Source organism: Onychomys torridus, chromosome 15 (genome assembly GCF_903995425.1).
Source record: "Onychomys torridus chromosome 15, mOncTor1.1, whole genome shotgun sequence".
In the NCBI taxonomy this organism is placed as follows: domain Eukaryota; kingdom Metazoa; phylum Chordata; class Mammalia; order Rodentia; family Cricetidae; genus Onychomys; species Onychomys torridus.
Genome location: NC_050457.1, coordinates 49,094,853 through 49,110,656, shown reverse-complemented (window position 1 = coordinate 49,110,656; position 15,804 = coordinate 49,094,853). Strand labels below are relative to the sequence as shown.

General features: G+C 36.2%; 1 protein-coding gene across 1 annotated transcript in view; it reads left to right on the top strand.

The window, feature by feature from the left end:
- Spef2 (sperm flagellar 2) overlaps nt 1-15,804 on the top strand; it is a 171,975-nt gene that overhangs the window by 27,136 nt on the left and 129,035 nt on the right. The window contains exons 4-8 of the mRNA XM_036206928.1: nt 592-732; nt 2,332-2,396; nt 7,444-7,630; nt 10,239-10,427; nt 13,428-13,615. Coding sequence (XP_036062821.1) covers nt 592-732; nt 2,332-2,396; nt 7,444-7,630; nt 10,239-10,427; nt 13,428-13,615 — 770 coding nt within the window. The remainder of the gene's footprint in view (nt 1-591; nt 733-2,331; nt 2,397-7,443; nt 7,631-10,238; nt 10,428-13,427; nt 13,616-15,804) is intronic.

Genomic DNA, 15,804 nt, shown 5'->3' with positions numbered 1-15,804 from the left:
CATGTTTTATATGTTTTTCTCTCAACGATATCATCCTGTTTATATTGTCCTTAAAATAATTATTGTCTGTCTTCTTAAGAGATAATCCAATGATGCTTTATGCTTTAGTGTCAGGCCAATAGTTGAGATTGCCCCTGAACTCATGTGTAGGTGGATGGGTTTGGGGAAACTGTCTTTTCTGTTGGCAGCTGCTGGGGTCTATAGAGTCCTTGGGAGCTCCATGAGAGAAAGAATTTCTCCTTCTCATGATTGGGCTGCTCATGAAGGTGGCACTGGGAAAGAAATATAATCTTTTTTTTTTTTCTACTTGGAACCCTTGCTATTCGTGTCCCAACACACATAACAATACATACATCATTTAGTCATAATTTTAGCATTTCAATATTGTGTTTTAGCATCATAGTTTTCAGGGTAAATAATGTTGATAATGACTTCCTAATATTATACAGTTGTGACACCTTGTGCATTCCTTAATTGCTAAGTTCTGAAATTTTCAACAAATATCTTATGTATATGTATATCTGTACACATGTTACATGACTATTATTTTGACGAGCTGAAAAAATCAATTAATGTATATGCCATACTCAGCAACGTTTAAACAGAAGACGACAAAATGAGATAATGGCCAAAATCCAAGCAGCCATTATACAGATCCCTAAGCCTGAATCCAATCGTACTTTGAAAGCACTTGAGGCTCAGAAACTGATGAAAAAGAAAAAAGAGGCAGAGGTAAGGTGTGGCCCCTTGCTGTTGTCTTGTTTTTCTCTTAAATAAAGAATAGTTTTTTTCTCTGTAATGTGCAGAAACCTTCTAAAGATTCTTATTTTCTTTATAAAGTATCCTTGGTCTTTCCTGTTCTTATCCAAAATTCCACCAGCTAGTGCATATCCAATTCATTTTACTACTGTTTGTTCAGCAGCAGGGTGTAACTTTAGGCCAGGGAGATCAAATTCCCAACGTAGGAATGTCTACTTGGAGTCCCATGTTTATAGGGAGTCTGATATGATGCAGTTGTGAACACACCATTCCTCTTTACCGTGCAATGTAGTTTGTTATGAGTACCAGAAATGTTAATTGACTTGTTGCTGTTAACACATTTTAAACTAAAATGCCAGCACTGGAGATATTTTACTCGACCACACTGAGTGTCAACATTCCAAGAGGATACAATCTAGTTACGTTATGGAGAAGCGATACTATGTTTTGATGATAATTCCTTAATTTTTATATTCTTTGTTGGCCTAAGAAAGGTTACAAAGGTTATTATTAATTCCACATTAGTCAAAGATATGGATTACCACTTTACATTTTATTGACTCACATATTATTGACTCGTACATGTTTCTCTCAGTATAGTATCAACTCCTTCCATTTATAAATCAGGAAACTGAAACCTAAATGCTGACATATTTTATTGTAGTACAAGGCTGCTGTGAAGAAGATAATGGCCCAGGTCTCTCATCCCTAAACCTACTGTATTTAATATTAATCTACATATTGTTTTTTAAATTCTAACAAAATACAAAATACCTTATACTTGGATTTTAGGAATAATATCCACATATTTTTCTGGATCCATTCTTACAGTTAAAAACTAAATTTCCCTGAGTTGATGAAAGTTTATTAGTGGTACATAAACATAAGCTAAAAATATTTAAGAAAAGTTCATAAAGAAAGTGAGATTACATGGGAGATATTTAAAACACCTAACACAAACACTTGCAAGAAATATCTATAATTAAAAAGCATGGACTCTGATAAATTCAACTTCATTAATTACTTTTGGTGCACTGGTAAAATTAGTGTTTTCTGGGGAGATGGATAAGTAGCTAAACTATCTGCTGCACAAGCAGACATGTGGTAGCTTGTGTCTGTAATCCCAGTATCCCTGTTGTGAGATGGGACCAGAGACAGGAGAATTCCTAGCAGTAAACAAGAGATCCTATCCAAAATAATATTGGAAGTAAGGACTAAAACTGTCTCACCTCCACAGGGTCAGTAGTCTGTCCACACACACACACACAGACATATACACATGTGTGCATTCACACATCACATACATACACATACACATGTACACACAATTTTAAAAAGAGAGGTAAAATCATGAATTAAGTAATTCAAGTTAAACAACTTCTGTATTGTTTTAGGTTAGTCTCCTTTAAAAGAATGAATCAGAATTATAAAAGTATTCCCAAAGGCAGCTTGTCTTATCTTACTCCTAATTATTTTGAAATAGTACTATGTGTTACAGTTTAAAACTGGTTGAACGTGAAGTTTTCCAATGGCTTTTAAAGGCAGGGAACTGATGGTGAATTTTCTTTAAAGGACGTGGCCAATGAGATTAAGAAATTTGAAGCCCTAATAAAAAAGGATCTCCAAGCCAAAGAAAGGTAGGATATAATGTTTTATATCACAAAAATATGCCATGAATAACTTCAAATCCTTATAAATAGATTATGTAGTAAAGTTACTGAAGGATCTTCCACGTTGGAGGCTTATTAAAGGAGTATATGAAAGAGAAAAGACAATGTGACTTAAAATTCAGATTATTTACTCACTAACCATTTAGATCTAGACTAGAAAAGTGAGTATCAGGAAATGTAAAGTCTGTGTACTTTTCTGTGCTGTGTTTATTTTTCTGAGTTCAAATACATTTTAAAACATTTACTAAAATCATTACACTAATTTAAACGTGCTGTGGGAAAGCCTTAATTGGACTCTAGTTTCATTTATTTCATGCCACACTCTCTGTTTATCACAGAGTATAGCAATAATGTGTTGTTGAATGAAGTTTTTCACCAAATGTTATGCAAGTTTATGAGGCTTTTTTCGGTAAATTGTGCCTCCTTGATAGCTTAATTTACCTAAATATAAACATGACTCATAGCCTTTTATTTCTTATTGTAGTTCCTTGAAAATAAACCATTGGAGGCTACTCTTTTGGGAGCAGTGTAGGGCTTTCTGCCTTTAAAAATGGAAACTAACCAATCTCTACATATTTACATCTCATACAGTGTTAAAGAATTCTATATTAAAGGAAAAATACACAAGTAAACAACACACTTGAGTTCCATTTTAATGTTTCTAAATGAGCAAATTATGGAGTCCAGTGAAGAATGGAGACTTAGGAAATAAATAGTAAGAGGTCAGGTATGGAAAGGAAATCAAATAACTTGGAAAATAGACCTATTTTCCTTTCTGCTACCTTCTGTACGAGTTCCTGACACCCTGCCTTGATCCCCATGCCCTTTATTAGTATGGCTACTGTCCCCTAAAACCAGAACCCAAGATGCATAGGTGACAAGGAAGGGTTGTCAGCCCACCTTTGTCTCTTCAGTTTCTTGTCTCGCTTGCCATGTGGGAGCTTTTGAATTTCATTCAAGACCATTTATCAATGTTTGCTACTGTTTCCTGGGCTGTTTAGTCCTCTACGATGAGTTCTTATCTGTACCTATTGCCCCTGCAATTTAAAATCTTTGAGTTTACATTACAGCCTTTGAGCTTTTTTTAACTGACTTTCATGTAAGGCAAGTAAAAGGGAATAAGTATTACTCTTTACATGCGAATATTTCGGTAACCCTGCAATATTTTGCAGAGGAGGCCAATCTTTTCTCCAATGTAAGTTTGGTATCTGTGTCAAAACCCAAGTGGCTGTAGCTGCATGCGTTCATTTCTGTATTGTATTCCAGCCCATTGGTATACATGTCCATTTTTGAGCATTATTATAGTGGATTTGTTGCCATATCTCTGTCTTATATTTTGAGATCAGGTATTAAAATATTGTCAAAATCTGTCTTTTTGTTTAAATTGCTTTGGGTATCTAGAGTCCTCATGAATTTTATAATTTTAGTGGTGAGCATCCGGAATCTGTATGTTGCTTTCAATAATATAATGTAACCACTTTCATAATATTGATTATTTTGATCTATAAGCATGGGAGGTACTTTGTGTAGGCTATTTTTTTTTAATTCCTTTCTGTTTTTGTTTTTGGGGTGTGTGTATGTGTGTGTGTGGTTACTGTGTGTGTTTCCCAGAAGGTTCCATTTAATCCTGCCAGAAATTTCCAATGGCACTTGGGAGTGGGCATAGAATAGAGTCGTGTGTCCCGTCCCCCCTTCCCCCCCCCCCCTCCGTCCCCCCCATCCTCCCGTGTTGTGTCCCCCTCCCCCATCTCAGAGCAGCAGTGTAGGACAGGACACAGCTGGAGTCACCATGGAGTCAGTTCTCTGGAGCTCGGAGCAGCCTCACCTGCAAAGAAATCTCTTACAATGTGCTGCACAAATAGCTCCTCTCATGGCCACAGCAAGAAAACTACCAGGAAGCATTGATCTAAAGCAAACTGAGAAAGAAAACCAAAGTTATAGGACCATAGGCCTTTTTAAAGCCTCTTTATCACAAACTGCTGTTTAAATTCTTTTTGAAGTTTTAGCTCAGGATTTTCTGAAATCCTTTAGAAACTTCATGCTAACTTGTTGCAAAAAGGGTTAAAGTTTTTGTGATATATTTTTTAATATCATAGGATTGCATCGCTTTCCCCTTTCCTTTTCCTCAGCACCCCCAGAAACCTCTAATCCCTCCCATGTCTCCCACTCTTAAATTGATATCCTCTTTTTCTTTATTATTCTTACATGTGTGTGGGGGGGGGGTGTGGGGGGGTGTGGGTGTACATGCAAATATCTTGTATCTGAAGAACAGTAGCAGCTGTTGCTCCCTTTGTAGCCCATGCCTGAAAAGTCCTTCAAAGACAAGGGATGTCACCTCAAAACCCATCCTTTTCCTTTGGTGGAAAATGGAAAGCTTTGGTGCTAGCAATGTGGAGCTCCTATGACTGCCCCATCTCTACATGTGTCCTATTCATTAGATGTTGTTTTTGTTTGTTTAAGACAAATATTAAATCCTATCAGTAGTCTGTTTACTTAGCTGAGCTTTATTGGATGCTGTAGTTTGGCATTTGGTGTGATAGATATACCAAGTAATTATCAAAATATATATTTGATATAATTTATATACTGATAATTCCTACATAAATATCCATTATTCTATGAATGTTTGGCAAACAATCAGCTATCGATAAAACATAACCACTATCTTCAAGATGCCCATATGTAATAAAATAAATATATCTTCAATGAAACAACCATATAGCTTTCTTTTATTTTTAAGGAATTTTTTTACTAATTTAATTTTACAAATTCATATGGTGTGACAATTTGTTGTATATAGATATTAATTAAACAAATCCAATCAGCATAGCCAGCATTTTTATGTCTTTCCGTATGACTTTAATTTTTGACTAACAAATGTATATTTATGAGATACAATGTAATATTTTGATGCATTTTTAATTGTATAATTGTTGAACTGGGGGATGCAACATTTCCAGCTCCTTGTCATTACCTTGCATTTGGAGCCTTTGATAGCTTGTGAGATGATGGATGAATAGGTGGGTGGTTGGGAGGATGAATAGAATGATAATTAACAGAGAATTCATGAACTAGGTAGATTTTAGGCAGTATAAACACAGTGTTTAGAAAGCAATTAGCCTATACTGAATCTAGATCAGAATCTTTGTAAAAGCACAGAATAGTAAGAATTTTCCTGAATGACCACATAACTTCCACAAACATTTAATTATACCAACCTTTAAAAATGCCTTTGAAACTGGCCCAAAGGATGTTTTTATTTATTTCTGTAGGTAGGGGATCTCACTATGTAGTCCTGGATGGCATTAAACTTACTATGTTAACCATGATGGCATGGAACTCACAGAAATTCACTTGCCTTTATCTCTCAAGTGTGGAGATTATAGGCCTGAGCCACTATGATGGGCTTTCATTGTAATAAATCTTAAGCAAAGGTCAATTCTGCCTTGACCATCTGTGTATTGGGTTCTAAAACAGTTTATCCTTAGCTCTTCTCAGGACACAATACAACCGTGTCTGGACCTCCTATGGATAAAATAATCAGAATCACACTTTTTTTTTTTTTTTAAGATTTAAACTGCTTGGCCATTAGCTCAACCCTACCATTGTCTAGCTCTTACTCTTATATTTATCCCATTTCTATTAATCTATACTTTATGTTTTATAACTACATCTTACAATGATTCTCCGTGTAGTTGTGGAATTTAGCACACACCAATAGTTTGTACAGAGAACAAGAAGAGAATACTTTTCCCATAGGTCCAAATTTTAGCTGGGAGCAGCAAATGGACTAATTGTGATCTAGAATCTAATAAGATTTATGTATTATATGTGTATTAATCTCCCACCAAACATGCTTTTGCAGTAGTAATTCTGCATATATGAAAATTAATAACTGTTTAGTCATGAAACACTTTAGTAACATGCCATTTTTTCTAAATAAATTCTGTTTTTTTTCTAAATTAAATGTGTTAGTGGTAACATAAAAATTATAATTCATAATATAAACTCACTATTTCTTGGCAAGTAACATTATCATTTATCTTATGCAGCTGTACTATGGCATTCTAATGGCTTTTTAAAGACATATGCATATGAGTATTAATGATTCAATTGTTATGCACATTGCTTTTTTAATGATAACTTTTAATGAATATAAATTTAATGCCAAGGAACCATTTATTTCACTGAATTTAAGGTGTTCATCTTCTTTTTGGAAGATCTGTGCTGATGCCATATCAGGCTTCTGCTAAGTCTTGCTAAGCAGGCCAACTTTGAACTTCTAAGTTCCTAGAAAAAGCTAGGACACTACCCTAAGAAGTCATAAATCCATTTGGGAGTACTTAGAGTAACTTCACCATTGTAGGTGAGAACATAATAATAGTGAATGGGGTCATCCATGCAGGTACTGTATTCCCAAGAAGCTAACATTGACTATGTCTAGTCTATTGCCACTGATATGTCTTCCCTGACATTTGAATTATCTATAGTTTGCTTATTGTTGACTTAAAATAGGAGAAGCAAGAGACCAATAGAAAGATGCAGGAAAGAAACCAGAATCTCTAGTTAGACTGAAGAGTATAAGAACTGAGAAAGGAAGAGAAAAGAAAAAAGAAAAAAAGAGAAAAAGAAAAAAGCTGTGTTATGGACTACAGAGAGGTAGAGATAAATACTGATCTAAAGTAAATAGAATCTACAAATAAGCTACAGGCTTCAAAGTTTAGCCAATGCTTGTATCAACAGATTAAAAATAAACTAAAAGAAGCCTCCTCCAGAAGACTTCCATGATAACAATTAAAGGGCATGTAATTACATTGTGTTAAAATCTAACAATGGCCGAGTGGTGCTGGAACATGCCTTTAATCCCAGCACTTGGGAGACAGAAGCAGGCAGATCTCTGTGAGTTCAAGGCCAGCCTGGTGTAAAGAGCAAGATCCAGGAAAGGCTACACAGAGAAACCCTGTCTTGAAAAACAAAACAAAACAAAAATCTAACAATGATTTGTTACCCTTAGTGCATCCAAGACTTCTTTAGAAACAACAGACCAGACAACTACTGATTTGTTAAACACTTACTCAGATGATGACTACATTAAAAAGATCCAGAAACGCCTAGAAGAAGATGCTTTTGCGCGTGAGCAAAGGGAGAAAAGACGGCGGAGGTTGTTGATGGACCAGTTAATAGCCCATGAAGCCCAGGAGGTAAGATAGTTGATGTTAGTTCTACATTAAAAGTGCTGAGCACTTCAGAATACATGGTCTTGAATTTATACAAATAAGTATTTTATATAACATGTTGTCTGTCACTCTGAATTGGATGTGATAGGTAGATCCTTACATCAGAAAAGCAAAACCCTTAGTTATAAATTTTCAAAGTACCCTCCTTCCTTATTAGTGACTATAGACCTTAGGTACTTAGTTATTTGTAAGCAGTACAGTGGCAAAGTCCTCCATGACAGTCAATTGGAAAGCTGGTTAACTGTTACTCAAGTTAACTCCTAGTTTCATCTCATAGAAGTGGAAAAGCCTGTAATAAAATTGAGGATATTCTAGATTATGTTGTCTTTGAATCCTATTGTTTTCATTTATTCATTCTAAATACAGAATAATACAACTATGCTCTAGGGTTGTTGACTTCCTTATTAGCAACCATCACATATCTTATTTTATAAGTTTATATGAGAAACTATCTTATATTTCACTAAAATTTTAGTAAACAATCCACTTCTGAAACATGAACTATTTCCATAATAGAACAACAGCAACAAAATCTTTTCCACTTAACTTTTATGTGAAGGTCCTTATAGATCTTCAAACTGAAACTTAACACACATAGCCTTGATGCAGCCATCCCATGATACTCTCTCTTTCTCTCTTTTTCCCAATTTAATCTCAGTACTAATACTAACCAGAGTCACCACACCAGGATGTTCCTTATAAGGGTTGGCTAGCCAGAGTACATTTGGACAGCTAAAATATCTTGCTATGAAAACACAGCCTAATCTTATAGAATTAATTTAGAGTAATGAAGCAATTTCATATTTTAAAAAACATGTTTGAGACTGTGGCTTGTCTATTCCAAACTAGACCACAATTTAGTGGGCACCAGCAGGTGGGTTCAGCTGTACATCGCTGCTCCTCTTGGCTGGGCTGTTAAGGCATCAGTTGGTGATTTGCTAGTGCTAGCTGACCCCCAAAAGCCTGATGAGATCCTGCTCAGAAGAAGTACCTTCTCTCTTAAAGTCTTCCATTTTCTAGTAGATCAGGTCATGTATTCAATAACTGTAACAAGAATTTTAGAGGTCAAACCTCAAGGGCCTTTTGATGTTTTTATGGTTGTTGCTTTGGTTTCTGTTGTTGTTTTCTGGATTTTTTGTTTTTGGCTGATGTCTCAGTTATCAGTTCAAGTTAATAGTCATGCCATATGTCATATTTAAGGCATAGAACAATAGATTCATCTGTTGGATATTCATATATGGGCACAATGCAAAGCTATGAATAACCGAAGGGAAGAACATGTGGCCATTTTTGCATTCTGCTTTTTTTTAGTAATGGATAGTAAGAGGATAAGAATTATTAACAATGACCTATTTTTAGAATATAATAACTAGACAGAACACCTGTTGTGAAATTGTTCATGACTTTAACTAAGACATCTTATAAACAGAATAAATGTCTTATGCATTTTCTGTTGAACTTCAATTTAAAGTTTTAATGTAAACCTAAAGTTCAGGTTTCAGCATTTACCTTAGATTGTTGTTTGTATCTTACTCTGAAAAAAAAAAAAAAAAACTGTATGCTATTCCTCCTACATTGCTATAGCTGTAGAGATCCTTTGAGACAGTGTCATTATTGATCCCAGAGTTTTTCTACGAATCATTGGATCATTAGGTGTCAAATTAGAAACGCCAGTATTCTTTCAAGTCCCCACTGAGAACTGCAATTACCTCCTTTTTTCCATATGATACTTCTATTTAGACAAAGAAATCCTGGTGGCTTAGAGAACTGTTTGTTTGGTTGGTTGGTTGGTTTTTGTTTCTTTGTTTGTTTGTCTAAGTCCCTCTTTACCACCTAATAAGAATGGGTGCCCTGAAAATCTGCACTACTTGTACAAAGCTCACAGCCAGATAATGGTACAAGTGAGGATGCAGCAGCCAATCTAATTCCCAGTTAATGCTTTTTCGTCTGTTCATGTCCTTTCCATTCTCCTGACATCAGCCAAGAACACATCCACTTTCTGTTTCACACTGACCACTGAGATTGCCTAAGATGAGTGACAGGTCACTTCCCCCTCTCCAGGCTTCCTTGTTCATTGAGTTTTAGCTTTTCTTACTCAGATTTTGACTTCTCACCCTGGGAAGGCACCAGTTCTGTATTTACCTTCATCATTTTTACAGAGTCGTTATATGAAAGTGCATATACCTGATTTCCAGATGTCGGAAACGTAATTATAAATGGAGAATTGCATCCCTTGTTCAGAAAACTTTGAAAACTGACATGATTTGTTTTTTCTATATTTTAAAGGAACTAACAACTTGTTGGAAGCAGTTGTGAGTTTCAATACCATAATGGTTCTAAAAAGATCTAATATTAGGCTCCTGTGATTAAATAAACTCCATGGCAATTCATTGTAGTGCGTGTGCATATGCGTGCGTTGGGGCAGGGGTGTTCAAATTTAAACTAAAGGGCAGAAGTTGACTTAGACAGCTGTCATGCCTTTCACACATTATTTGCACGTTGACTTCTGAGTCCAGTGGATAATCCGGACTTGGCTTTGATAAGTCATTGGCTCCCATGCTGGTGTTCACAGGAAGCCTATCGGGAAGAGCAGTTGATTCACCGGCTGATGCGTCAGTCCCAGCAGGAGCGCAGGATTGCAGTGCAGCTCATGCATGTTCGTCATGAAAAGGAAGTGTTGTGGCAAAACAGAATCTTCAGAGAGAAACAATACGAAGAAAGACGACTTAAGGATTTCCAGGATGCTCTCGATCGAGAAGCGGTAAATAAAATCCCCATTACAAGTCATATCTGATTGCCAGCTTATAACTGACAAGGGGGGAGGCAGCCTCCTATTAGAGTGCACCCTCCATCAGCTGATTTGATTCTAAGCATCGCATGCTTGCCATCCATCCCGTGTTCCCTTGTCCCTAGTCATTTTGCTAGCCTTTGAGAGAGCTGTATTAATATTCTCTGAGTTCCTGCTTGTTGATGATAGTGTGTGCTTCCGGATCTGCTTGTCAGTTTGAAATACTTGCTTCATCTTTCTTTTCCTTGAGTATCTAAAGTACGTCTCTGCATTTTCTTCAGATACGGTGTTGCTGACAGAAGGCCAATGCTGATGATCTGTTTTCACATCCTTGAATCATCACGTTCTAACCTCAGACACCAAAGGGGCTTCCTCATCTCTAAACTTGGCAAAAATTACTAGTGTGGGCAATGATTCTGAGGCAGAAAGAGAACTTTCAAGAGGCTTTATTTCAGTTAGAAAGTTAGATTTAAATAGTTGGTCACCTTTCCATAGGACTGTATTTCCCAGGCCTATATTGTGCTGCTCCTTCTTCTAGACCATAATAATCTGTGGGAAGGCAGGGGGTACTCTATTGTAAGTAAGAACAGTATCCAGAATCCAAGATCTGTCTCCTGGGTACGTTCTTTGCTATTATGATATTATCTTGAAACTTGAAAATCAAAATATTTAATATATTACTCATTTACTACATCCATTGTCTCCTGCACTTTATGTGTATGGTTTCTCATGACAAAAACAGACTTGTTTGTCAGTGTATTACTTTGGCTTTTGTCTATTTTACTTTGGAGAATTCACATTTATTTTATCAGTTTGTCGAACTTGATTGCAGAGGCATGAAGCTCCTGTGCTCAACATTTCAGGTCATTTACATTACTGTCATTGAACATTTTTACATGCGTCTGGACAGCAGAGAGGGTCTTTCAGTAAACAGGGAAGTGGTATTCAGATCACCAGCTTGCTGCTTCCTTCTGTGATACTCTATGATAAAGCACATTTCATCTTAGCTCTTGATTTTAAATTTTGGTGCCACCTACTGTTATGAATAATTAATCGCAACATTTTGAGCATTCCCTTCAAATCACAATTGCACTATGCTCATTATATGCATATATAACTCTTGCAAAAAAATACACAAGAGTACTATCTGTAACTAAGTTTGACACATAGGAAAGAGAAGCCCAAAGTTTAAAAGTCACATAGGTTGTCAGGAGCAGAGCCTTCCTGTAGGTCTCTGTAGCCAAAGCTCAACACTAGTGAGGATTACTATGCCCACAGACTTATATTTCCTCATTCTTCTTTTAGGGATGCTAGATACATCGATGTGATGAGATAGGAAAGTATGGTGAGTCTAACACAGAGTGGATGGCAGAGGTAAAATGTACTAGGGAGACCAAATAGGTGAATGGAAATGAAGTAAGACAAAGATGAAGCCAAGATGAAAGAGAGGAAGACAGGAAGGGAGGGAAGGCGGAAGGAAGGAAAGCATGGTGGAGGAAGAAGAGTCAGGAGTCAGCAGCAGCAGCAGCAGCAGCCCAGGATGGAATCTGTTCTGTTGATGAAAGGGAAATTTTGTTGTTTCCTTCCAGTGTTTGGTTCCTGTGGAGAACCAGCTTCACTATCTATTTTAGTGTTACTGCCACCATAAATTCCCATGAATGTCAAGTTCCTCTCTTATCCAAGCTCTTCGTGATATCAAGGAACATGTCATAAAGCTTCTTGTCTCACTTGTACTCACTCTACGTGGGCACAGGGCCTCTGAAACAAGCAATGAACAACTCTAGTGTCCTCCCTGAATCTACCCAATACACTGGACTGATCTTATATGTCATGCATCCCAGTGAAATTAAAAATAAATAGGCCAAATAAGATAGCAACAGTTAAACAAATGTGGGACTTTCCACAGCAATCTATTATCATAAATCTTATCATTGATCAGCAGGATTGCAATAAAAACTATTGTTCAGAGGAAATTGTTCAGTTAATTTTTCTGAGTGTACAAAAATTATTAATACCCCTCCTTTGAGGAAATTGAGGCTTAATGAGAATAAATGACTTGTTGGAGTTCTCAAATAACTTGAATTCTGTGCCCAAGCTGGGGCTTGAATTTGTTGGCAGTTCCTCCGATATCCACATTTATTTCTATTTTCTACTGGGTGAATTAAATCATAGGAGTTAGATCCTATTAGTGAGGCAGCTTAGCACATGATCTGATTTCTGAAGCAGCTGGTAAAGTTTCTCCCAAAGGCAGGACTTGATTATTTGAATCCCTCCAACTAAGCTTCATGTTGCTTTTGGCTTGGCTAGCCTGCGTTTTATGTAAAGAATGATTTGAATGAAATTATTGTGATCATACACACTAAGTCAAAGGTGTTTAAGTATTTAACTGCTTTTTGTAGGCATAGATGTTCCTACAAATGAATGCTATAAATTTACAAAGACTAAGGCAGCAAGGACTTAAACACACTTAAAATGTGTCAAGTGTGTGTTATCTCAAGGCACTGAAATCTAATTACCACATATTTGGCCAATCAGTAAGTTAATACTGAGAAGTGAAGGACAGTAGTCAAAGCAAATGTGTTCCTGGTGAAGGGCCCTGGGCATACATGTATAAGGGCCAGCTGACCCAGACTAACATTTCTCTGTGACATTGGACTCTTGGCAAATGATGTAATTGAGACACCTTCAGGAAAGCCTAAGATCCAATTTATTTTTGTGACACTGGTCTTTTCCCATCCACACCACTTTCCACTGTAGTCTGTTTTGTTGACGAGCTGAACATGGAATCCAACACTGCTTTTGCTGTCACCAATACTGAGTGTATTAAGGAGCAAAAGCTGGATCTTGATCAGTTAAACCCTGTTGTAAAAGAGGTTTTGTTTTATTTAGAGATTATTTTTTATATTATGATTTTATCTTCCTGTGAACAATTTCCTAATAATAGCGACTTAAAGTTTGTCTTTCTGCTCTTAGGCTCTTGCCAAACAAGCCAAGATTGATTTCGCAGAACAAACCTTCAGGGAGAAGGAAGTTCATGAAAAGATGGCTGCGGAAAGAGCTCAAGCACGTTTTGAGAAGCATTATGGGATATGTGCAGAAATTTTGGATCAAATACTTGATTTGTGCACTAAAGTGGCAGACTATCGATTGCTGACAAATAAGTAAGTATCACTTTGCAAAATCAGTGCAACAGAGTCACAAGAGATACGAGAATAGTAAGACCACTAAGTAGATGCAACTGATAGGTAAAGATTGTTTTATGAATGGAGAATAGGAGGCAAAGGCTAGGAAAATGATAACTTTCTGGCATTGTTTAGAGCAAAACATGTCTTTATCTATTCATAAGTTATGTCTCAATTATTTTCCAAGATCATAATTATCATTTATGAAACCCTTCAAACTTACTGGTGGGTGAAGTTATTTGGAGACTATCTACTAATGTAAATTATTTTTGTAATACCTTTTGTCTAGAAGGAATCAACATATTTACAATGAAATCATCAAAATATTTAAAAAATGAAAAGCCAGTATAATAATTTGCAGTAAAAATTTAAATAATTTAAATCTAAAGGAGGAAGTTACAAATACAGAATGCATTGAAGCCTAGTTAGGCAGCAGATCGGTTCCTTGTTGTCCCGTATCTTCCTAGTTCTAAAGAAAACAGAAACATATCTGCTGTGTGATTTCCATTTCTATTTTAGGTCTGTACAATAGGAAACTTGCCACGACAGAGAGTTTTCTCAAGTTACCTTGGCAAAAGCATGTTCTTTGTGTACTGAATCTAGTGAAGACAGTCCTCAGTGAAGACTTTCAGGCAAATGTAACAGTTAGACTCGTAGGCCTATTATTTATGATGCCTTGCTAGAAGATGAAGCAGAAAAAAAGTTGAATGTCAGGGAGAGTGGTTCCACAGCACAAGGGTCATGCCATCCACTAGCTGGCATACAACTGCAGTTCACAGGCTGAGATCTTCTTATGACCTCACAAGGAAAGGAACAAGAGCCAATGACTCATGGAATCAGCAGAGAGAAAATGAAGAATAGCTCATCTCTCCTGTACGTAAAGAGGGTTTTTATCTGCTTGACTGCTTTTCTAAAACTGCTTATTGATTGTGTAATGGCATCTTTTTGAAGTTACAATTGCATTACAACTAAATGAACAACTCAAATTACACTAAAAAATGAAGGAGTTAAACAGTAAAGTTTTAACATAATGCTTTCGTATTGTTAGATTATAATTTTACTATGAATAATTATATATGATATTATCCTAACATATTATATTAATATAAATTCAATGTTCCAAAACTTTAAGAACAAAAATACGCAGCAGTGATGAATGAAATAAATAGGAAAAGAGTGACACAAAACATTACGATAGCTAAAAATAGATTATATTGCAAGAAGTAAAATATTTTATGTTAAAAATGAAATAAGTCAAAAGTGAAAAAATAATTAGACGTGGATTTCTCTAAGCAAATGCAGGCCTACCATTTTAAGACACTAAAGCGAATCTGATTCTGTTTGGGGAAAGGAGAATAAATACACTTATCCCTATTCCTCCCACTAAATACATTTAAACCTCTAGTTATAAATCACACATATAAAAGGAAAACATGGAGAAAAGTCAGGTGGTTGATGACTCATGTCTAGCGAATTGTGAAGTAATGGTCTTTGTCTATTTTCTTTTTGCTTCAAATGTCCATTTAAAAAACCTGAATTTTTTTGTTTCAGGCATATTAATGGTATATCTTTTTCAATAAAGAAGTAAGCTATCAAAATGAAAATTTTCAGATAACAACTGTTTTCTATCCAGATTTCCAGATTTTGTGGGCAAAAATCCCATCTCATCTCTACTCATGCCAACAAGAATAGGAATCCTCATGGACACTTGCAATGTAAAAAGGGATGCCACCTATATATCAGGATGATGGTAGGAAGATCAGGCAGGAGGTATGGGTTCTATTTCCACCTGGGCATGGCAGAAAACCCATGAAGTCTCAATGGCATATGCCAGAGAGGGCCTCATAGAAACATTCTACAAGGTCTCTACAGTAGAAACCATGGACACTCTGTGAACGCAAAATTTCTACCTCCTCCCAAGAGTTGCAATGGTCTCCTTTTCTTGTGTGTCAAGGAAAGCACTTAAGGGATTTTTACCCACACTTGCCATTAACAAGACAATATTTCCATTTTCCTTTGCCAGAACATTGTCAGAAAAAGCAACCAAAATTGAGATGCAAAGTATTCTAAACTATGACCAAAAAAAAAAAAAAAAAAGCTATGTTGTCCATTATGTCAAGAACCAGAAAGAGCTCAGAGTAGAAGTAAAAAGACAATATATAATGCTG